The sequence below is a fragment of the Fukomys damarensis genome, unplaced genomic scaffold, assembly GCF_012274545.1.
Source record: "Fukomys damarensis isolate Sample0158 unplaced genomic scaffold, DMR_v1.0_HiC HiC_scaffold_5, whole genome shotgun sequence".
NCBI classification, from domain to species: Eukaryota; Metazoa; Chordata; class Mammalia; order Rodentia; family Bathyergidae; genus Fukomys; species Fukomys damarensis.
The window spans coordinates 62331247-62356324 of NW_022900917.1; the positions used below are offsets into that span (position 1 = coordinate 62331247).

Below are 25078 nucleotides of genomic sequence, written 5' to 3' on the forward strand. Positions count from 1 at the left end.
TAATGTTGAGAGCTTACTATGGACCAGACACTATTTAAAATTATTTAAATTAGTTAAAAAACTCACAACACTATGAGGTAGATATATTATTATCTGTGGTTGAAGATAAAGAACCTAAGTTATAGAGAAGTTAGATAACTTGCTCAAAATCACATAGCCAGTCAGTGGCAGATTTGGGATTCTAATCTAGGTAATTAAGCTTCAGAGAGTTTAACCACTGATGCCATATGGTCTGTATGCAGTACTACTACATAGTGCCTGTACATATGATTTACAGGGACTCTCAAATTAATCAGGGATTAATTTTTTAAGATCACTGCCAGCCAATGCCAAAATTTCAGGAATGACAAAGTACTTAATTCTTTAAAAGGTAATCAAAAACATTTAATGTATTTAGTAAATCCTATTAAACATAATGGTCTGAGAGTGATGGAACAATATTATCTGATCTTCTATATAGTTCAGTCCATGATCTGAATTACGATTAAACTATTCATATCATAAAATGCATAAGTAATATATATGACTACAGCATTTTATTAAATTCTTATAGTATAGTCAAAACATGTCAAACCTAATGAGTGCTTTTGTGTGGGTCTTCCATTGTTTTGTTTTGCTTTGTTTTGCACTAATACTAGGGATGGAACCCAGGGCCTCACTATACGCTAGGCAAGCATTCTACCAAAGAGCTACATCCCACCCTAAAATGACTTTTAAAATTGACTTGTTATGTAGGGAGAATAAAACCTGATTTTTGTATTAGCAATTCTAATCACAAAAATTCCAAACATGCAAAGCTGAAGAGGACTAGGCTCTTTGAAGAAAAAGTGTATGTGAAGGGTTATTAATACTGGGCATGGTGGTGCATGCCTGTAATCCCAGCACTCAACTCAGGAGGCTGAAGCAGGAAAATTGCTATGAGTTTGAGGCCAGCCTGAACTCACAGCAAGACCCTGTCCCAAAACAAATTTAAAAAATAAAAATAAATAAAAGGTATCATAATGTATCAAGGGCAATTATAAAAAAATAAGTTTATGGTTAGAATTTAAATGTTCTAAGATCTTCCCAGTATATTTTCATAATAAAAGTTAAAGAATCTTCTATTTACCTTTTAATTTAAAAGTTTTAGGTATTTGATCACTAGATGAAAACCAATAATTTCACCATTACTGGTGAAACTAAACTAACCTTTATAAACTACAATCAATTTCTGTGTTGTATATCAGACATGGAGAAGGAAAATTCTCTCTTCTAAATCTTAAAAATTGAATATAATATTGCTCCTCACACCTTAAAATATCTGCCATCAAAAGACAATTTGCATAAAACCGTTTTGCAAGTCTACAAAGAAATTCCCAGCACAAATTCAAATTCAAGTATCACTTAATCTTTCCACAACTATATTATTTCACTTCATTTCTCTTCATAACCAATAATAGATTTTACCTTCTTTATCTTTTGTTCCAACTGCCAGGCCCACAACCTTGGGTCCAGCCCCAAAAATCTGAAGTTTCTTCAGCTCTGTGTTTTTGTTCATTTCTCCAGATTCTGACTAAAAGATAACAAACAAAATCCACATTAGCATAATTATCTTGATTCATATATTAATTTTCTTTGAGAAAAAGTCTTACTATGCTGCCCAGGCTGACCTCAAATTCCTGGGTCCAAGTAATCTTGCTGTATTTATCTTCCAAGTAGCTGGAATAGAGACATATACTAACATACACAGCTCATGTATTATTTTACCACCTAAAACGTTTCAAGATCCTCTTTAAAATGAAGAAAGAGTACTTCTCTTTCAATCTACTCACTGCTTCATTTGCAACAGTTTAAAAGTTATCAAAGCACCACCCAATACCCACATTCTTTTCCACAGAATATTTATCTTAAAAGCACAGTTGTCAATTTGGCTCTGGCTAGACAGACACAGGTTATTAGGCAACAGAAATTCCCACTTCTAACTTGCTAATGAGTACCTGTCTTTGATTAGAGGGTAATATACCTATCTTTGAGATGAATCACGCCTGTCCTAAGAAATAATGCTGGTCTCTTTTTTCTTTGCAGATGATGATCTAGCTAGGAATAGGAATGTGACCCTGACCCAATCATTCATAAAGTTTACGGGAAGCCTTTGGGAAAACTTTTTAATCTTCTAATAAAAAGGAAAGCTTCACAAAGAATAAGTTCTTTTGACTCACCTCCCTTCTTTTTTGCTAGAAAACTCAGTGCTGGATTCTGTAATAGCCCCACTACAATTCGGAGAGAACTTACTCACACACTAAAGAAAGCAAGCCCACTAGGTATGGTGGTGCATACCTGTAATCCCTGCATACTTGGAGGCTGAGGCAAAAGAAATGCAAGGCTGAGCCTAGCCTGGGCAATTTAGCCACTTAGTGAGACCCTGTCTCCAAATTTTAAAAAAATCACTGGGATGTAGTTAAGTATGAAGGTGCTGGGTTGCTTCCCCAGTACCACCCCCCAAAGAAAAAGGACAGAAAGATGAGAAAAGAGCCTGGATCCTTCATGACAACATGGACATGCAATACCAATCTGAGAACTACCTTCTTCTAAAAAAACTTATTTTTAGACAGGGTCTCACTACATAGTGAGTTCAAGGCTGGCCTTGAACTATGTAGCCTACACTGCCCTCAAATTCACATCAATCCTCCTGCCTCAGCTTCCCAAGTGCTAAGATTACAGGTGTACACCATCACACCCAGCTAAAATTCTTATGTTGAAAATGTGTTATGTGAATAATTTACCACTAAGGTTTAAACTACTGTCACCTGGCATTCTATCCCTTGAAGGTGAGAGCATCCTAACAAGTATCAGTGTTAAATCTTTAATTCAGATGAATCATAATCTTTAAATGCAGACAAATTAAGTAACTAAAGTTTATTTTAAATGTACAAATAAGAATAAAAATAAGGGTCGGGATGTTGCTAGCAGTGCCACACCTGCCTGGCAACCACAAGGTCCTAAGTTCAACTCCCAATACCAAGGGAAAATAAACAAACCAGGGTCCAGTAAAGATTATTTTATATATACAGTAGGTTCACATAACAAATTCATACAATCCTGACTAATAAAAAGCCACACACACAAAAAAAGTTGTAAATCCCAGCACATGGGAAGCTGAGGCAGGAGTTCGAGACCAGCCTGGGCTACATGATGGATTCCAGGTCAGTCTCAACTACATAGTGAGACCCTGTCCCAAAAAACCAAAAAGAAAGAAAAAAATCACAGTGGCATTCCAAAATTTGCCTCTAAATTCTTGTAGACAGACTTGGTTATACTAAGCAGCCTCTACAGTTAATAAAATAACACAATACTATGTATTCTCTATTATTATTATAGCAGAGTAGATAACAAAAGCAAAAACATTAAGGTATAAAGCATTGTTATATCTAAGTATTTTAATCAATTAAATCTTAAAATTATTTTAGCAGGTGGAAATGTTCTAAAAAGAAAACAATACTCTGACCTTAATGGAATAAAAGTTGAAATAAAATTAAAGTTCCTGCCAGGGATTTAGCTCAGTGGTTCTGCCACCTGCCTCACAAGCGCAAGGACTCGAGTTCTCTCCCTGGTACCAAAAAAAGGTAAGTAAGTAAATAAATAAATAAATAAAATTCCAAAATGCCTTTTCATCTGAAAATTTTCTCTTTTTTTGGTACTGGGGATCAAACTTGGGCCCTTGAGCTTGTGAGGCAGGCAGCAGAACCATTCATCTGGAAATTTTTAAACTCTCCATTAGCAGGTAATAACACTAAGAAAACTATCAGATCACTGAAACAAATTAAAGCAGTGATTACAGGGAACTTTATAGTCATAAGCACATCAATAAAAACAAAATAATAGAAATACATTAAATTTCCAACTCAAAATACCAGAAAAAGAACTAAAACGTAAACTTTGTGGTGCTGGATTAGAAGAGGAATAATGAAAAAAAAGTGGAATAATCTCTAGGAACATAAAATATGAAGTCAGTTAAAAGTTTATTTCCTAACCCTGGCCATTTATAGACCTAGAAACAATGATATTCTAGTAGGAACAAACACACCTTGAGCTCAGGTCATTATTTCTAAATAGCATTTCCCACTAAAATGAACCAGAAATCCTGAAGAAATTACTTATCCCAGGTTTAATTAAGGGGAAACAAAAATATCAGCCTTTTGGTGACAGAAAATAAATACCCAACACTAACAGAAATATGTTAACTCTAGCATACATGAACCAGCTTGAAGTGGCTCCCATTAATCAAATTTGTTAACAACTAAATATAAAAAATAAAAGGCAGTAATAGATTATACAATATTGCATTTTTAAAAATCATGATCTACAGTGATACTCCAAAAGGGGGGGTTACAGTTTCAGAGGAATATACATTCATCAAACTCCACACTTAGGAAATGTGCATTTTAATCAGATGCAGTAGCACATGCCTATAACATCAGCTACTCGGGAAGCTGAAATAGGAAGATCACTTAAACCCAGGAATTCAGGGCCAGCCCGGGCAACAGAGAGACTCCATCAAAAAGTGGTGGTAGGGGGAGGGGATAATATTCTTTTGAAAAAGTGTGAGAAGAGAAAACTTCATTAGGGAAAAACATTAACTAAATAAATGTAGAAGGAAAGACAAAACTAGAAAATTACCCAGTTTGTCAACACCCATGCAAGAACTAATTCAGTCAAAGATCATCAATTAATTTTAAAATAGGTCATTCACAATGTTTCAGAGTTTACTCTGATTAATTTTATTACAAAATGACACTAAGTACAATATAGAAATCTGGCTCCAATTCAGTTATCACCAGTGGTGAGATATAGTGGCTTTATAAGTTTCATTCTAATACACAAATATATGACAGTTTGGGATCTCTTGACATGAAAAAAATACAATCTTTTTGCGGGGGACGGTACCAGGGATTGAATTCATCCACCAAGGAATACACACACACTTCAGACAAAAAAGATATGGGTGTTCTGAGTATACACAATAGTTGAAATCACAGGGTAGATAAGATAGCTAAGAGTGAAAATAGAAAAACCATGAATGTACAAAGAAAAGTCAACAGAGATGACTTAAGGAATGCTCAGAGCATAGAGATGAGGCCAAAGAAAATCTAAATTTCAGACAGGAGTCATCAGTCATATTAAATATATCCATTAAAGATACAAAATGAAAAGAGGACCTCAGAATTTAGCAACTTAAACTCAATGATAGTTTGGATAGTGCACTTTGAATGAAAGTATCTAGCGCAGTCAGATTAGAATATAAACATTAAATAGATGGTTAGAAAACTGAAACAAAACTGACTACTTATGGAAGTTTGTGAAAAGAGGCAAACAGTAAGACATTATTCAGGAAATAATTTTTATTTTTAAGATGATAGAGACTTGAAAACATGTATTTGGTGGGGAACAGATACCTAGCAGCAGAGGAAATACAAAAGAAAGATTTCCCAACTGAAATACTGAAATCAGTCACTAAAGATGACAAAAGTGACACACGCCTATAATCCCAGCTAACAGGGAGGCTGAAGCAAGAGACATAAATTCAAGGCCAGTCTAAGAAAAGATCCTATCTCAAAATAAAACATAAAAAAGACTGGGGATCACCAGGCATGGTGGCACACACCTGTAATACCAGCACTTAGGAGGTTGAGACGGGGGAACAGTTGGGAATTCCAGACTATCCTCGGCTATGCAGTGAATTTAAGGACAGTTCTGAACTACACAGCAGAATCTGTCTCAAAAAAAAAAAGAAAAAGGGCCGGGAGTTTAGCTCAGTGGTGCCACCACCTGCCTCATGAGCGCAAGAACCTGAGTTTAATCACTGGTACCAAAAAGAAAATACTGGGGATGTAGTTCAGTATTAGAATGCCCCTGGTTTCTATTCTCAGTACTGCCAAAAAAAAAAAAAAAAAAAAAAAAAAAAAAAAGTAAAAGAGAAGATGGTAGACAGTAGCCTTGGAAAAAGTACACTTTGCCTACAGAGATAAACAGAGACTATGGATTGAGTATCAATCAGTAGTTTTGAAACATGTTACTTTCTCAAACAGAAGATTAAGAATAGAGGCAGACTGGCAATATAGTAATTAAATAAAATTCTAAGTAAAAAAAAAAAATCTTAACTTCAAAATTTTAGATGCCTCTAGTTTCTTTCTACCTAACTGCAAACAACCTAACTGCAATGACATTTATTATAAAAGGTAAAAGAATTCTATGTGGTCTCTATTTTTATAAATAGAAAAAGAAAATCAAGGCTGGAGTGTAGTTCAGCAAAAGGGGCCTTGTCTGTCACGCACATGTCCCTGGGTTTGATGCCAGTACCACAAAAACAGATACACACACACACACACATACATTCAAAAGGCAAATGGACTGCCTCCCAAGCTCAAGGAGCCGAGTTCAATCCCTGGTACCAAATTAAAAAAAAGAAAAAAGAAAAAGAAAAAAAGCTGGGCCCAATTGTCAGTAACAAAAATTTTAAAGAGGGGGCCCAGCAGTGTCCCAAAAGGCAAATGGAAGATGCTATGGTTTCTATCTAGACGTCCCCCCAAAGCCTCATGTGCTCATAAGTGGGGCTTTTGGGAGGTGAGTGACTGGATCATTAGTGGATTAGTCCATTTATCAGTTTAAAACTAAATGTTTTAGAAGGCAAAGTCTGGTTGGAGGAAGTAGGTCACTGGGGACATGGACTGGAAGACTGTATCTCCCTCTCTCCTCTTGATCTCACTGTCTGCTTCCTGCCTGCCTTCCCATGAACAATTCTTCTCTGCCATGCTGTCCTACCTTGGAGCCAACTATGGACTCAAACTCCTACCAATCCTAAGCCAAAATAAACTTTTCCTCATTTAAGTTGCAGTTATCAAGTACTGTTTCTCAGCAATGAGAAAGCAACTAAGATAGAAGATATGTCTCCTCGAATATTAAAGAACAGCAGTGTATATGTGGCCTTCCATGACCAGAAAACTGTTCTAAACAATCACTGTACTTAAAACTCCTATTAAAATAGTCCATGGCATTGATACCTGAGACTTGACTCGTCTTGTTCTCTTAGGCAGAATGTTCATCCGGGTGCCCGGCTCTGGGGAAGTCTGGATATCAGCACTGAGGATCTCAGGTTCCACTTTTTCCTTAAGATCTAAATTAGGCATTTGTACACCCTAAAAGATCAGAGCACAGGAAGAGAACAGATTCGCTGACAAAAAATATGTTTAAACATCAGTGAAGTAATAAATTTCTAGTAAATCCCTAAAGTTACATGAAACCAGGTGGCAACTTTCTCTCAGATTGATCTTAGACTTAAGATAATCCCTATCAAATCCTCAACATCCAATTTTTTGTGTGTAAAAACTGCAAGCTGATTCTAACATTTATGTGGAAACAAACTGTGTCAAAATTTTGAAAGAAATAATAAAGAGGACTTATATTAATGAACATCAAATTTTACTATAAAGCTACAACACACAATGGTATTAGCATTACAGTAGACATTTATAGTAGCCCCCTCTTACCCATATACTTACATTCTTATGTCTCTAGTGGATGCCTGAAATTACTGACATTACCAAATCCTATTTATATTGTTTTTTCTATAAATGTGCACCTATGATAATGTTTACTTTATAAATCAGGTACAGTAAGAGATTAGCAGTAATAATAATAAAATAGAAAAATTATAACAAGATAATAAAATTAATGTTAAATGTTGTCAGTCCAACTCAAAATACCTTATCATATTTTCATCTTTTCACCAGAGGAACCACTTTACAGCTTCTCTTTGGCACATGAAATCTCAGCAACACTACTCTTGTACTTTAAGGCCATTATCAAGTAAAATTAAGAGGGTACCTGAACATTAAGCGTTGTGCAACTGCAGAGGAGATCTAATAATTAAGATGGCTACTAAGTAACTAAAGGGCAGAGACAAACAAATTATTCATATCCAGCAAAGGAGGGTACAAAATTTTACCATCTTAACCAGAATGGCATGAAATTTGGAATTTCTTGAATTTTCCATTCAATATTTTCAGACCATGGTTAACCAGGGTAACTGAAACCACAGGTGAGGAGAGGATTATTATAGATCAATGCAACAATAAACTCACAGATTTATAGTTAAGATGATTTTCAAGAAAGGTACCAAGGTAACTCAATGGGGGGAAAAAAGCCTTTTAAAAGAAAAGGACCAGGGCAGGGATTTAGCTCAGTGTTGCTTCCACCTGTCTGGCAAGCTCAAGGTCCTAAGTTTGCTCCCTGGTACCGGAGGGGGAAAAGAAAAGAAATGGTGTCAGGCTTTATGGCACACACTTGTAATCCCAGCACTCAGTAGGCTGAGGATAGAGGATCACTGTGAGTTCAAGGCAAGCCTGGGCTACATAGTGAGTTAAAGGCCAGTCTGAACTACATAGCGAGACACTATTTCAAAAAAGCAAACAAAAAAATGAAATAGTAATAATAGTAACTAAATAAAAGAAATGATGCTGGTACAAATGACTATTCCTATGTCCCCCAAATGAATTTATCTTTATCTCAGTCTATATATGCAAAAAAATAATATAAAATGCATTACCGAACTAAATATAAAAGTTAAAATTACAAAACTTCTGCTGGGCATGGTGGCGCATGCCTGTAATCCCAGCACTCGGGAGGCTAAGCAGGTGGATCACTGTGAGTTCAAGACCAGCCAGGGGCTACATAGTGAGTTCCCGGTCAGTCTCAACTACATAGTGAGACCCTGTCTCAAACAAACAAACAAACAACAACAACAAAAAATTACAAAACTTCTAAGTAAAAACAAAGAAGAAAAATCTTTGTGACTGTGTTAGGAAGTTTTTTGTTTTATAAACCAAATCTTATTGTACAATTCCTTCTATGTGAAATTTCTCACAAAGATAGAGCCAGAAAACACACGAGTAGATAATGCCTACATCTGTAGGTAGAACAGAAACTACCAGTGAATACTAAATAATTTTTCAGGGACAGTATTCTAAAACTGGATTGTGAAAAGCAAATCAATCAATCAATCAATCTATCTGGATTGTGATGACTACTGCATAGATGCATAAATTCATTAAAACTTAAAACTTTGGGCTGGGCGTGGTGGCACACACCTGTAATCCCAGCACTCGGGAGGCTGAGGCAGGAGGATCGCTGTGAATTTGAGACCAGCCGGGCTAAATAACGAGTTCCAGGTCAGGTCAGTCTCAACTACACAGTGAGACCCTGTCTCAAAAAAAAAACAAAAACAAAACTAAAAACTTTGTACCTACCATGGCTAAGTCTAAAGTACATAAATAACATGTCAATAAAGCTGTTAAATTCTCTGGTGTGAAAAACTAAAAGTGTAAATAAGATCCAAATTGTATAACTGACAATGTGAAACAGGAAGAAAGGGGATAAAGGTGTAGGGGAATTGGGAAGGGTAGGGGAAAGGAAATAAGGGAAAAGAAAAAAATATGAGAAAAGGGAAAAATGGAAACAAAATCTTTGCAAATAGGGGAGGGGGAGGGGTGAAGGGAGGGTAGGGGCATGGGGAAAAAAATGAGAACCAAGACCTGTCATGAAAAGCTACAAGATCCCAATGATGAATGTAACTGTACTGTGTACTTAAAAAGTAGCAATAAACTCAATGAGAAAAAAAAGCTTTTAAAAACAAACAGATAATCACTTCTCAACCTTTTGGCTAAGATCAAGTATAAAAACAAATAGCTGAAACAAATACAAATTTTTCAAAAAGCTGAATCATGACAATATATTTTAAGTAAAATATTCTCCTACCTACTATCCTTTATCTTGTAAACCACCAAAAATAGTCATGATTTTTAAACTAAAATATACACCTTGCTTTCCCACATTTCAGTTCCCAGAAAAATTGATTCCATCTCCCTATACATAAATAATTACCAATTTGTGGTAAACAGTTTATAGTTGGAAAATAGGATGTATCAACCCTAAAACCAATGATGCTTCTTACCATAAGGCTGACACCAGACTGGAAAAGTTCATATGGGTAGAGAATTCTTTCATAGTGGGACTTCAGAAGAGACCCAGTTCCTTTTCCTGGCAGATATCCCAAGCGGCTACCCACTTTAGACCATTTCTTCTCTTTGGTGACCATTTCAAAACCTCCTTTGCTAGCAACAATCTGAAAAGAAAGTTTATGTTACTTAAGGAAAGACTCAAATATCTTAATTCTATATCCTGTTTGCTAAATACAAAAATTATTCTAGGTTTAGATTTCAAATTTTGTTTCAACAAATATGTGACCAACCTGACAACTGTCAACATTTAAAGTAATAGAGACAATGATTTTCCTGGAAGTCTTAAACTCTACATGTTAATAAATGTTATACCTACCTTTAAACAAGGTATTAAAAAATACTTTATAAATTTATTCCTTGTACATTATGCACTATGAGAAAACTAAAGATACATATACATTCTATAGCATCAAGGAACTAATAACTTGAAATAAGAATAAAAAACAGACACGAGAACACAAGTTATATAAAAGTTAAATTAGAAAATATACTGAGAAATTTACAGAATTTAACAAAAATGTCAAGCAAACTATGGATTCAGACAACAATTCTGAAAAACTTTGAGGATAAGAGGGCTGGACTGTAGTTCGGCAATAGAGCAAAGCCCCGGTTCAAGCTCCAGCATTATAAAAAAAGGGGGGAAAAAGAAAAGAAAAAGTTTTATATGGAAGACTATCAAGGAATGACCAGGAAAGATGAAACTGCAATAGACTTACTGGCACATAGCACAAGATACAGAAGATGTAGTAAGGAAGGAGGTGATCAGATACATTGGCCTATGTGGCTGAATGCTCACACCAAACCAGGCACTATAGAAAATACATAGGTATCAAAGCCCCCATCTTCCTACAACTGAAAATGTACATCCTGCCCAAAAATATAGACAGTTTACAGCTTCATTGTGAAGACAGCTAAGAGGACTATGACTCAGTATTTCAAATCAAACGTTTCCCTTATGTGAATAAACACTACTATTTTACTATATGGAAAAATTGAAAAATTTAAAGCAGAACTACCATATGGTCCTGAATTTCACTTCTGTATGTATACCTACAATTACTGAAACTAGAGACCCAAACAGCATCAATCACAAGAATCAAATAATGGAAACAACTCAAATATCCACCAACAGATAAATGAACAAAATGATACATACAAAAATTAGAATATTGTTCAGCTTTCAAAAGACACTCCAATACATCCTATAACATGATGGAACTTGAAAATATGTAATTGAAAGAAAAAAACAAAACAATGAATGCTGTATAATTATATGTATATAATGTACCTAAAATAAGTAAACTCATAGAAACAAAGTATAATAGATGTCACTAGGGGTGGGAGTAGGGGAGTTCTGGAAATGGGCAGTTATAATGATTATACTACAGTGAATGAACTTATTGCCACTGAACCATATAGCTGAAAATGGTTAAAACTGCCAGGCATAGGGCTGGGGATTTAGCTCAGCGGTTCGGTGGCCTGCCTTGCAAGCGCAAGGACCTGAGTTCAATCCCCGGTACCAAAAAAAAAAACCAAACTGCCAGACATGGTAGGGCATGCTTATAATCCCAGCATTCAGGAGGCTGAGGGAGGAGGATTGCTGTGAGTTCAAGGCCAGCCTGAACTAAGTGAGATCCTGTTTCAAAAACTAAAAAAAAAAGAGCCTGGGATTTAGCTCAGTGGCACTGCATGAGCCTTGCAAACTCAAGGTCCCAAGTTTAATCCCCAGTTCAAAAAACAAAAAATTAAAATGCAGCTGAGGATATAGCACAGTAACAGAACACTTGCCTTGCATGTACAGGCCCTAGGTTCCAACCCTAGCACCTAATAAAACCAATGGTTAAAATCCTAAATTTTTCTATATTTTATTATAACTTTTAAAAAAATGACTAAGAGACCCAGTCATGGTTGTACACAATATAATCCTAGCTGCTCACTAAGCTGAGGCAAGAGGATCACAAATTTAAGGCCAGCCTAGGCAACTTAGAAACAGTCTGTCTCAAAAAATAAATAAATAAATAAAATCGGCCAAGGATGTACCTGAGTAATTGATAACGGAAGGAAGGAAGGAAGGAAGGAAGGAAGGAAGGAAGGAAGGAAGGAAGGAAGAGCTGGGCACAGTGACAAGCACCTGCAGTTGCAGTTTCAGTACTCAGGAGGCTGAGGCAGGAGGATCACTCATTTCAGAAGTCCCAGAGCTGCCTGGGCAACACAGCTAGAAATTGCCTTTAAAAAAAAATTAAGAGAATGAACTCTGGAGCCATACTGTCAATGTTCAAATTGCAACTCTATCATTTAATAGCTGTGTGATCCTGGTTAAGTTATATAATATGTGATTTAGTTTCCACTATTTCTCCCATTAAAATACTAGTAACTATTAACCATACCTACTTCATTATGAGCCAGTCCTGAGGACATATAAAACATGAAAAGCACCAGGACAAAGTGAACACTATATTGATGTCCACTACAACATAAATGTCCATGGTTAGCAAGGGTATCCACACTAAAATAAGTTAAGAAAATGTTTTCAACTCTTATACTTTGAATGCTATTACAAAGATGAATCCCATGGCCAAAGCACAATTTTCCTCTAGTGGAGTATCTAAAAGTTTGGTATAATCATATAAATTCATATACACAAGAGCTGAACATCTCTAATTCTTCAGCACCTCCTGTTATACCTTCAGAGAAATGATCTCTGTTGATAAGAGCTAACCAGGAGGAAATTATAAAGAGAAAAAAATTATTTTTCCAATTCTGTATTATAGAGAAGACACAATGAAAATGATTTAGATAAAGGGCAATCTAGAGCCAGGCATGGGGCTGGGATTTCAGTGGTTCTGCCTCCTGCCTTGTAAGCACAAAGACCCAAGTTCAATCCCTGGTACCAAAAAAAAAAGAAATCCAGGCATGGTGGCACACACCTGTAATTCCAGCACTCAGGAGGCTGAGGCAGGAGGATCACTGTGAGTTAAGAGTCCAGTCTAGCTAAATCACAACAGTCTGTCTCAAATAAATAAATAAATAAACAAACAAATAAAGGGTTCCTCAAAAGCAACTGGTTGAATCAGAATACCATTATATATATCTTTTCAGTGCTTCCAAAGTGCCAGCTAGTTCTCTAAATGCTTGGGATACATCCATGAATAAAGAACTTTTCTCTCATGGAGCTTATGTTCTATTGGAGGAAGAGAGATATAAACCCAACAAATACATGAATTAGGTGATAAGGACTGTTATGATCACATCTGGATGTCCCTCCCAACCAAAGCCTCATGTGCTTAGCAGGCAGAGCTTTTGAACAGTGACTGGATTATAGGGGGATTATAGCTGACTTGCTGTTACGAGGAAGGGTCAGGTCAGAATGTGGAGTGTAATCCACCCCACAGTCACTGGGGGTGTGACCTGGAAGGGTGTATCTCTCTTCCCAGCTCCTCCTTTCACTTGGCTTCCTGGCTGCCATGAGGTGAGCAGCTTTCCATTGCCAGACCCTTCCACCATGCCTTCCTGCCTTGGAACCAGCCAGCCATGGACTAAAAACATAAGCCAAAATAAACCTCTCCTCCTTTAAGTTATGGGTATTGGATATATTGTCCCAGCAATGAGAAAGCAACTAAGAACTGTGGAAGAAATTTAAAAGCACTCAAGGATCCTCAGAATCAGAAGAATGAGGGTAAACTGAAGTATTACATAGTCGTGGCATGTCTAAGGTGAAATCTAGTTCATTGATAGTGCATTTATCTAGCACAGTTGTAATTCAGTAACAGAACATTTACCTAGCACACGTGAGGCCTTCAGTTCCATCCCCAGCATGACCAAATTAACAAACAACTATAAAATTTGACCTGAAAGTCTTGAAAGAGGTAAAGAACCTTGCAGATATATTAGGGAACAACCAGAGCAAAGATCCCAGGCTGGAAGCATGCTAAAGTGTAAAACAATAATGAAGCCAGAGTTGCTGAAGCAAAGTGAACAAGCAGAGAGAAGAAAAACCAGTAAGGAAATGGGAGGCAACAGAGGCCTTTCAATTAATTTGTACTATCCTGGGAGCAAGGCAAAGGGAATTATAAGAAGAAAGTTCCAGATGCACAGCTGACCTTAAAAAACCAGTCTAGATTTGAGCAGGACTCCAAGAAGAAAATGAAACTGACAGATTATGTGTTAGATAGAACCATACTGAGAGATTTGTACTTTTACTGGGAAAGTTTCAAAATAAGCATTTGATGGTTACAATAAAAACTAAACAAATGAAAAACAGGACTGCGATTATTAACACTAAGAAAATAACTGATATGAAAAATCACCATCATAGACGTCTACAAGACTTAGATACAAATAATATTTATTTTATGCAGTCACAGCAATAAATTTTGATTAATAAAACAATATTCAACTGGTTGGGTATGGAGGCATATAACTAATTGCAGCTATTCAGAAAAGTGTGACAAAAAGATTTTAAGTTCAAGGCCAGTCTAGGTATTGTAAGGAGCCGTCTCAAAACAAAATTTTTAAAAAGGGCTGGAACTTGTGCCTGGTGGCACAAGTCTGTAATCCCTGCACTCTGAGAGGCTAGGACAAGAGGATCACAAATTCAAGCCCAGCATGGGCAACTTAGAATTTAGGGAGACCCTATCTCAACACAAAACAAAAAAAAAACACAACACAATACATCTAGAGGGGTACAGCTGTAGCTCAGCATAAAGGTATAAAGGTCGTGGGTTTCCAGTACTGAAAAAAAAAAAGGCGCGGGGACATTCAGGCTAGAGCTGGAGCTGTACCTCGGTGGTAGAACATTTGAATAGCGTATGTGAGGTCCTGGGTTTAATCCCCAATACTGCAGGGAAAAACAAAAATTTATGTAACTATGCTAGCAATAGGGAACAAAGATCTCTTAAACCCATTCCTCACCTCTAACTGTAGAAAATCAGTATAGAATATTTATTTGGAAATAAAGAAATCAAAATCAGAAACAGCTAAGTGGACTGAAAGTGATCAGCTATGAGAAGTGGAAGTGGGCAGAAATGGGAGTATGCTGGTTTTAAGTTTAGGCCGTATTTTATAAAAGTGGATGGCTTTAACAAAAATTTTTTCTTTTTCAATATTGGAGACTGAATCCAGGGTCTCGCACTAAGCTGTATCTCCAACCCCTTTTTATTTTGAAACAGGGTCTTGCTAAATAGCCCAGGGTGGGCTTGACTTTGTTTTCCTCCTTCTTCAACCTTCCAGAGTGCTAGGACTACAGGGATATGCCGTGAGACCTAGCTAGAAGGCCCTTCATGAGGTCGGAGATTTAGCTCAGTGGTGCTGCTGCTTGACTTGCAAGCCCAAGGTCCCAAATTCGATCCCCACTACAAAACAAACAAACAAACAAACAAGAAACAGGCCCCCCCCCTTTTTTTCCCCCCGAGACAAGGTCTTGCTATGTAGGCCTCAAACTTGAGGTGAACCTCTTGCCTCAGCCTCCCAAATGCTGGGATTATACACGTGTGCTATCATGCCAAGATGTTTGCCTTTTAATCAGAAAAATCACTAGTACCAAAGTATAAGTTTCCAAAATTACTTATTCTGAATGACTATTCTAGCAAATTACATAGAATATTTATAAAAATAAGTATGCGCAAGGAGTTTTGGCTCAGGATATCACCAGAGTATTGTTATTAATGATAAAATAATTTTTGAAAATATTTTATATTTTATTCATGCTACATAAATCAAACACATTTAGAATATTTATAGCAAAACTCAGTAGATAAGTTTTGACTGAACAGAAATGTCAATAATGAGTTTTTTTTTTAGTCCTATTTTTTGTTTTTGTTTTTTTAAGACAAAGTCTCACTATGCAGTCCAGGCTGGCCTTTAACTCACCTGCCTCAGCCTCCCAAGTACAGGCATACACCACTATGCCCAGCTTTGTCTTGTTTTTGAAACAGGGTAAGGGTCTCACTACAGAGGCTGGCCTCAAAAGTGTCATCTCTCTCTGCCTCAGTCTCCCACGTATTGGGATTACAGGAATGTGTAACCACACCTAGCTAAGACAATTCTTAAAACTAATTTCTATCCTAATGGTTCCCTACAAAATGATATAATATAACCCCTCAAGTTTCCTATAAACTGCTCTTTGGTATCACAGGTTTTCACATAACTGCACTAAATTACTATATGAACCATGTTTAATTATTGATATTATCAGACTGATAAAAACAGCCTTAAAGCAAATTGGGGATTTAGTGCAGTGATACCACGCCTGCTTTGCAATTGCAAGGTCCTGAGTTCGATCCCCAGTACCGAAAAAAGCCTAAAGCAGTAGTAGAGAATCTACTGCATGCATGCCACAGCACACAGAGCCTTCTCTGTCAGCATCTGAGCCAAGTCATCCCAGCCAAGGTTTGACAGCATGCATACAACAGTGAGATCACATTAATTGTGCAAAAAGCCTGTCAAATGCAAACTTTTACCTTTCAATAAAAAACCGTATCATTGAAAGCTCTGCTCTTGTGTTTTTATTTATCATAAAAGATATTCATGAGTTGTATTTTCTGAACTACAACCTCAGTATTCAAGTTAATTGAAGTGTTGGCACTGTGTGATAAGTGGATTTTAGGATGCAGTTTGGACACTCAGTATCTAAAAGATTCACCATCACTGACCTAAAACTAGAACCAGGGGCAGTAGTACATGCCTGTAATTTCAGCACTTGGTACGCTGAAGCAGAAGGATCACAGTGAGTTCTAAATCAGCCTGGGCTACACAGTCAATTCAAGACCAGCCTGAACTACATAGTGAAACCCTTCTCAAAAAAAAAAGATAGCCTAAAGCTATATGTTAGCATGAAACCATACTTTCTAGTATTTTTAGTAAGAGAATTCTAACTTGACATTAATTTATATTGTTTTTGTTTTTTTGTTTTTTGAGACAGGGTCTCACTATGTAGTTGAGACTGACCTGGAACTCCCTATGTAGCACAGGCTGGTCTTGAACTAACAGTGATCATCCTGCCTCAGCCTCCCGAGTACTGGGATTACAGGCGTGCGCCACCACACCCGGCTTGACATTAATTTAAAATATATCAGCCAGGTGTGGTGACACACATCTGTAATCCCAGCACTCAGGAAGTTGAGACAGGAGGATCACCACAAGATCCTATCTCAAAAGAATCAAATATAATAAATAAATAATATGAGGGCAGACATGGTGGCACACATTTGTAATCCCATCTACTAAGGAGGCTGAGGCAGAAAGGTCAAGAAAAACCTGGGCAACTTTGCAAGACTTCCTGTCTCAAAATAAAAACTTTAAAAAGGGACAGGGATCTCAGTGATAGTGCACTCTTGGTTCAAACTCCAGTATCACAAAAAATAATAAATTCTAATTTAATTATGGGCTGAGTGATGTAGTTCAGTGACACAGTACTCACCTAGCATGCATAAATCCTGAATTCAATCCCAGGACAACAAAAAACTAACTTAACTATGCTTATTCTCACTTTTTTCCTTGAGTGTATCTTCTAAAATTAACTCACAATTTAAATAGGAATATTATAAATTCCTATTCCAAAATAATGCAGTAATCATAGGCTATAGAAGGCCACAAAATAAAAGTGCTTCACAAAATTTCTCAAATAATAAAGCTGTTTTTACCCACAAGTCAGAGAAATCAGAGATTTTTATTATTGTATTTAAAAATATGTTTTCAGAGATTATTAGCTGTGTTGCAGGTCAGTTGGTTTAGTTCACATTAGGGAATGTGATGTTACAAAGGTAACATATATTTAGGCAAAAATTAGTCTAAAGTTTTCACCTTTAAATTCCTGAGCTATTACTCTACTTCTACTAGATAATACTGGCTTCAGCCATTTACATTACTGTACTTACATGTTAACTAAACTGATGTCATTCATAAAACTGATATATAGCACATGAGAATGCTATGACATGAATCCCTTTAATACACCGAGAATTTTCGATTAAGACGTAGAAAAGAAATGACAAGCTCAACATAGGACATTACACACTCAGCACATAGCAATATTAGGAGACAGGTGTTTTTTCTGCATCACACAGCCAACTAGTCTTAGTCATTAAATATTAATCTTATAATAAGTTATAAAATACGTTTTAAGGATAACTTTAAGGTCTATCATTTCCATCTCTTTATATGTGCATTTCACTGTCAAACAAATTATATATTGGAAAAAAATGATTCCTACAAAATTTATTTGAAATCTTAATTTCAAAAAATCACAAACCTCTGCTCAATTTCTTTGGGGGCTGGAGGTGTTAAACCAGGAATCCAATCCAGTGCCTCACACATGCCAAGCCTGTACTTTACCTTCTGTTCAATTTCTAAACCAAGCACAAGCCTCACCTTGCTCAATGCATAAAGATCCAGGATTTTTCTCTCAACCACAGGGATCTTCAAAGTAGATCCTTGAAGTTCCCAAAATTTTGCCAGTTGATCTAAAAAGTCCAGTCTCACCCTAGTCATTGCCTATTATTAAAATACAGAAATCAGAAATAGGAAATATTATGGTTAAAAACAAATGAATCAATCTTAACATAATAAAAATGCTCATTTCTCTAAAGAAATTCAAAGACTTCATGGTTTCTTAGTCCATCACTGTTTAAAAAAAAAAAAGCCAATAGGAAAGAGACAAAATACTGCTAATATTTCAGTGACTAGGGCAAAAGTGTCATTCTAACATATATAAAATGTTCTCGAGTATGCAAAGCATTTTTCTGAAGGTGGCTTAAATTTATGTGATCATAAACTTTAGTAGACCAGATTTTTCCAAGTCTCCAAGCATTTTAATTTTGTCAGTTCCTCTGCATGTAATGTTCACATTTTAGGGGCATCAACTCTCACAATGATTTTATGGACAGATAGGTAGGTAGGTAGGTAGGATAATATATATATAAAATCTCAGAAAATACTTTAAGAGAATGGGGGGGCTCAGCATGGTGTAACAAGACTTAGCTATCAAAAGATCTTTTGTACTCAGAAGTGGTTTTATTACCACACTAAAAAATCTTCTGAAAATCTGGGAGAGGAAAAGAAACAGCAATATTTAAACAGATTTCACTTTAGAAAATTTAAGAGAAAGTAGTGGTATTTTATTTTGTTTTTCCCAGTACTGGGAATTGAACCCAGGGCCTTCACATTCAGCTACCTGCTCAGCCCTTTTACATATCTTTATTTTGAAACAGGGTCTCACTAAATTGTCCAGGCTGAGTTCAAGCTCACAATCTTCTAGCCTCAGCCTCCCAAAGTACTAGTTTACAGGTACAGAACACCGTAACTGGCCTTGGTTTTTGCTTGCTTGTTTTGGGGTTTTTTTTGTTTTGTTTTGTTTTTTATGTTCTGGTTCTGAGGACCAAACTAAGGACCTTGCACATGCTAAGTACAGGGTCCACTGATCTACACATCCTCAGCCCAAGAGATATTACAATACTATTTAAAGAGAGATCATAATAAATTAACAGTCCTGGAAAAAACTCAGTTAAAACAAAAAACAATAACAATAAACAGGAATGATAGTGCAATGGTGACTGCCTGTAATCCCAACATTCATGTGCTAGCTTCAGCAGCACATATACTGACACTCAGGAGGCTGGGCTGAGAGTTCAAGCCAGTATGAACTACATATAAAGACTCCACCTCAAAAACAAACAATCTTTGAAAACTAGATTTTATATAGAATTTAAAAATTTATTTCCCAAAGGTCAGGGGGGAGGACTAAAAAGAGATTACAAAAAAAAAAAAGTAAACACTGAAGAAAATAGAATTTAAGAATTCCAAGTCTCTGAAGCTAAACACTGGATACTTTAATCAATCTTTTAAAAATCAGATACTTCCTCCAAACATCAAGTAACTATTGTATTCAATCCTAATAGAAACTAATACAAACTCTGGACCCTGATACACGAGTCTCTGTCTCTACCCAGACCCCTGCATAAAGAGTCAGGAAGAAGAAATGGTTATATTTAACACTCACCTCAAGTTCATTCAGGCGCTGGACTCTAGGAGTAAAACGAAAGCTTTTTACTTCACATGCAAATGGTGGCTGCCAATCCTAAATAGAAAGAATTTTTTTATAGAAAGAATTCGTTTAAACACAATAGTATATAATAAGCAAGGAATGCATCATTTATTCCCTTAATTTAAGGGGTAAATTGTCACAAATTACGATGACAACAGATCAGCTCATAAATACTTTTATCTTTTCTTGGCAGTACTAGAGATTGAATCCAGGGCACCATACAGCTGAGCAACAATCCCAGCCCCTCTCCTACTCCCTGCTTTTTTATTATTGTCCTTGTTGTTGCTATTTTGGTATTCTGAAGCAAGGTCTCATAAATTAGCTCATACAGGATTTGAACTTATGATCCTCCTATCTCAAACTCCCTAAATGTTGGGATTACAGATATGCTCCACCGACCCTCACTAAAACTTCCTTTATTGTAGACAGGAAGAAAACAGTATTTTTGAATATAAAGCAATTTTAATATTAGAGAACTAATCTTCGAATCTCACCAGTCTATTTATAGCCCACAATTATGCTTTCCCAAATTACTCAAAAAGATTTCAGTGAGTTCACATACCATAAAAGTTTACAGCAACATACAGCTTTACCAAATTAAAAGGAAAATATTGGGGGAAAAAAAGTAAAATTAAAGATTAAAAAAGCGATTTTTAGGACTGAGACTGTAGCTCAGTGGTATAGCAATCTCGTAGCACATATGAAGCCCTAGGTTTCAGTGCCAGCACCACAAAAAAATTTTTGAAAAGTATTCATGAAGAATCAGGCAGGATGAATAAATACTGTAATGCTATTAAGGAAGCTGAGGCAGGAAGTTCACAAGTCTGAGGCAAGTCTGTGCAACTTAGGCCCTAAATTAAAAAATTTAAAAAGGGCTGGGATGCAGTCAGAGCACCTACATAAGTGAAGTCCCAGGTTCAATCCCCAGCACTAAAAAGGAAAAAAAAAAAGTACAACACACTGAAAGACAGCTTGAGCCCATGTGTTTGAGACCAACCTAAGCAACGAAGACCCCTTCTCACAAAATAAAAAGTATTTGCCTATTTAATTCCAACATTCTGGGAGGCTGAGGCAGAAGGACCAGAAGTTCAAGCCCAGCTTGGGCAACTCAGCAAGACTAATTAATAAAGTTTAGTGAAGTTCTGGGTTTAATACCAGAATCACACACACACACAAAAAAAGTATTTATGTACAGTGGTACCTCAGTTCATGAACGCTTTCGTTTGCAAACAATTTGATTCAGAAACAGAAGCATTTAGCAAAATTGTTTCTGTTGGGCCAGGGATTTAGCTCAGGGGTTCTGCTGTCTGCTTCGCAAGGGTAAGATCCCGAGTTCAATCCCCAGTACCAAAAAAAAAAATTTTTTTTTTGTTTGTGAACTCTGCATTGGGTGATGAACATTTCCTGCAAGAACACAAACATGGCTATCTCTACCAGAATTGTGGAATGAGTTAAGTTTGTGAACTGAGTGAGATAATTTTTTGATAATTTTTAAAACATATGTATGAATATAAGCATTTTAGCGTATATGTTTTGTTCAAAGCTCTGGGATTACAGATGTATACTAAGCTAATATTTTTTAATAGTAAAGAAACCCACAAAACAGAGACTATTTCCAGACTGTGATATAACTAAAATGAGATCATATATTTGGTTCTAAAGACCTAGATTTGGGGAGGGGGTGTTGAGACAGGGTCTCGCTACATAGTTTAGGTTGGCCTTGAACTCACTGTGTAGCCGGCTAGGCTGGCCTCGAAGTGGCAGCAATCCTCCTGGCTAGCCTCCCAAATGCAGGAATTACAGGCATGCGCCACCATGGCTGGCTAGATTTGATTTAAATATTAAGTCCATTTACAGACATGAGCAGTAGTCCAAAAAAAAATGTCCCTTACCTTGGAAACTCGAAGAAATCCTCCAATATTAAAATGAAACTCTACTTGTAAACTAGATCTACTTTCAATAGCAATGTGACTGATATCCACAGAAAAAGTGTATTATTTCAGCCTTTATTTAAGTAATAAAAACAACTTTTTTTTAACCATGAAGGATCCGTGAATAGATTTCTAATGACTGCAATTCCAGTACATGAACATATGATTTAGAAAAACTTGAATGCTTAAAGTTTGGTCAATATGAGGTAACTTTGTTCGATTTTTTTTGTTTTGTTTTGTTTTTTTGGTACGGGGGATTGAATTCGGGTCTCTGCGCTTGCAAAGCAGGCGGTGGAAACTCTGAGCTAAATCCCCAACAATATGAGGTAACTTTGATAGAGGAGTTAAATGGAAGCTTTTAAAGGATCACAAGACACATAATCATAGCAATTATTTTTTTAATCCTTTCCTTAAAACTGATAGTGTATAATCTTAATAAAATCCATTCTGCAAACTCATTTACTGTAGCAGTCAGCATAGTGGGAGCAGGACTTCTATTTTAGAATCAGGAAAGTAATCTGGATTCAAAATCCACTTTGCCACTTGCTCAGGATCACACATGTGTCAAGTGTTTTAACTTACCCAGACTTTCCTCTCTACAAAAAGAGTTTTATTTACCGACTGGGTCTTCAAAGATTAAATGAAACAATCTCTAAGTGCTAAATTAACTCCTCCTCCTCCCCCCTCCCATCTAAGCTTTTAATTCATTGTGGTACATATTCCTGTGGTAAAGTAGTTGGTTGTGAGGGTAGGATTTTTTTTTTTTAATGCAATACACATGACACTGCTTTAGTTTTATCTTAACACTAGACAAAACATAAAGCAAAATGTCTCTAAGAATACTGTTGATTCAGGCCCAGCCTGGGCAATTTAGTAACTTAGCTAAGTCTCAAAAAAGAATAAAGACTTGAGGATGTAGCTCAGGGAAAAGGTCCCTGGTTCAATTCCCAGCACCAAGGGGGAAAAAATTCATAAAAAGGACTGGCAATTTAGCTCCGCAGCACAGTGCCTGCCTGGCAAGTGCGAGGCCGTGAGTTCGATCCGGGTACAAAAAAAACACCTTTTTTTTTAATTCGTAAAAAGTGAAGTACCTAAGCAAAGGCTCACAAACCAATTTGTACTGAATATCTCTAAGTACTTGCTAGAAAAACAGACACCAGATAATTCACACCCAGAAATCCTTTATTTATTTTTGGCTTTGCCAGAAATGGAACCCAGGGCCTTGCAGGAGCTCGGCAAGTGCTTCATCTCCAGATCCTAGCTCTAGTCTTAAACAGGTCTAGCGATTTGCCTTTTAACAAATATCCAGTTGACGCTCATGCAGGCTGTCCAACACCATTTGCAAAGCACCAGTCTAACAGGTAAAAAAACAAAAATACGTTTTGACCTTGAGCATATCACTCAACCTCTTAGGGCATTAATTAACTCCATATAAAAAGCAATATCTGTTTTCCTTACCTTAAAGACTGAGAATTATAATTGGCAAACCTAGTATTTCCAATAATTGCAATTCTTAAGTCTTTGCTCCTTAGTTACTTCTATCAGGAGATTTCAACGTTTCCTTCCACTTACATTATTTGCCAATTCTTCCTAAACCTCTGAACTTCAAAAATAATTGATGCTCTTCCCTGGGGAAGACTTTCTCACAGCAGCAGTAATTAGCCTGGAGTCTCGTCTAGTGATGTTGTCCTAGAGGACTACTGGAGCTCGGATTACCTTTTAAGAAACCATATCCCTGATATATGGCTTGCAAATGTCTGATAAACTAAGCACTACAGGGCTTGAATAAAGAAACAGCCGCCAGAATGGCAGTTTCTACTAGCAAACCATCATGAGCATCGTACTAGTGAGCGCAGAGCCTGTCAGATCAAAACATTTCAACCATCTTACCAGCCAACGAGGCCTGAAGCTTTCTGTTACCCTTGCCCCAACCCATATAAAACTATCACTTCTCAAGGTTTAGAGAGGAAAGACACCACTTTCTCGCGTGAAGGATTGCCAATATAAGACTACAAGAAACCAAGGCCAAAAAAATATCCAGAAAAGTAGTCTCCAATTGTCGAGAAAAAAGGGAGAGCATTATGAAAGGCCAGAAGTACAGCCATGCCAAGCAAATCGACTCCCATTCTCCCTCCTCCCTCTTAGCAGACACAGGTACCTTAGGCGGTCGTATTTTGCAGATGCCGGTTTTCTCAGCCAGAGGCCGGATGCGGCCGATAAAGCTGAGTGGATCTGTGAACTCCTCCCAGCTGGGCTCAAAGACTGGGCACTCTGGAGGTGGCACGAACTCCGCCGCGTAGCCCCCCGGGCCCACGCCCGCCATGGCAAGAGCCAGGGACCCCTGTGGGAAACAGGTGGAGAAAGGCTGGCGGGAGCCCTTTCACCGAGCCCTTTCACGTCGCCTCACAGGGGCCGAAAAGCATCTTCTTAGAGAACTACGCTACACAGAAACCCAGATCCGCCTCTTCCTGCTGTTTGTTATTGTTTCCTTCAAGGTTTTTCCTCTCAGATCCCGGACTTTCCGGAAGTTACCGTGCTGTCAAGTCCCTCCGCCACCGCAAAAACAGAGTCCCTCCGCGGAGAGGAGACACCTCGGCATACGACCTTCCCTTCTCTCCTTTTCCGTCGGCCCACCGTCGCTTTTCCTTTGCTGGCTCCCCAAGGTTCTGCGCAGTCCAACAGCCGCCGGAGGGGCCCCCCTACTCCGTGAAAGGCTGCGATTCCTCCAGAGGAGAGGTGAGAGCTCGGCGGGACGCGCTTCCGGCGCGGAGGAATGAGTTGTGGCCTGAGGGCAGAGGTTCCGCTTCCGGTGGGGAGACCTGTCCTCTTTGTGCCTTAATGGTCGCCCAAATCAGAAGGGCCTGTCCTGCCCTTCCCCCCGCCCCTGCTTCTCCACGTTTCTCCGTGACTTCTAACGTACTTGTACGCGTTTGCGCAGGTAACTAATCTTTACAACACTTATCTCTTTGTAATCCTTTGACCGCTAGTATTTACGAATACACTCGGTCTATTTATACCCACCTCTTGGATGCAAATTCGAGTAGAACCCGTTCCAT

The 25078-nt window shown here is 37.4% G+C and overlaps 1 protein-coding gene across 4 annotated transcripts in view; it reads right to left on the bottom strand.

The window, feature by feature from the left end:
- Positions 1-24777, bottom strand: part of Kdm5a (lysine demethylase 5A) — a 123694-nt gene extending 98917 nt beyond the window's left edge. For all 4 annotated transcript variants that reach the window (XM_033760742.1, XM_010630329.2, XM_010630327.3 and 1 more), the window contains exons 1-6: positions 24181-24777; positions 20047-20124; positions 18420-18542; positions 9986-10156; positions 7038-7172; positions 1447-1552 (exon numbers count right to left, since the gene is read on the bottom strand). In XM_033760742.1, the coding sequence (XP_033616633.1) occupies positions 1447-1552; positions 7038-7172; positions 9986-10156; positions 18420-18542; positions 20047-20124; positions 24181-24345 (778 nt within the window). In that variant the 5' untranslated portion in view covers positions 24346-24777. The remainder of the gene's footprint in view (positions 1-1446; positions 1553-7037; positions 7173-9985; positions 10157-18419; positions 18543-20046; positions 20125-24180) is intronic.
- Between the last annotated feature and the right edge of the window lie 301 nt (positions 24778-25078).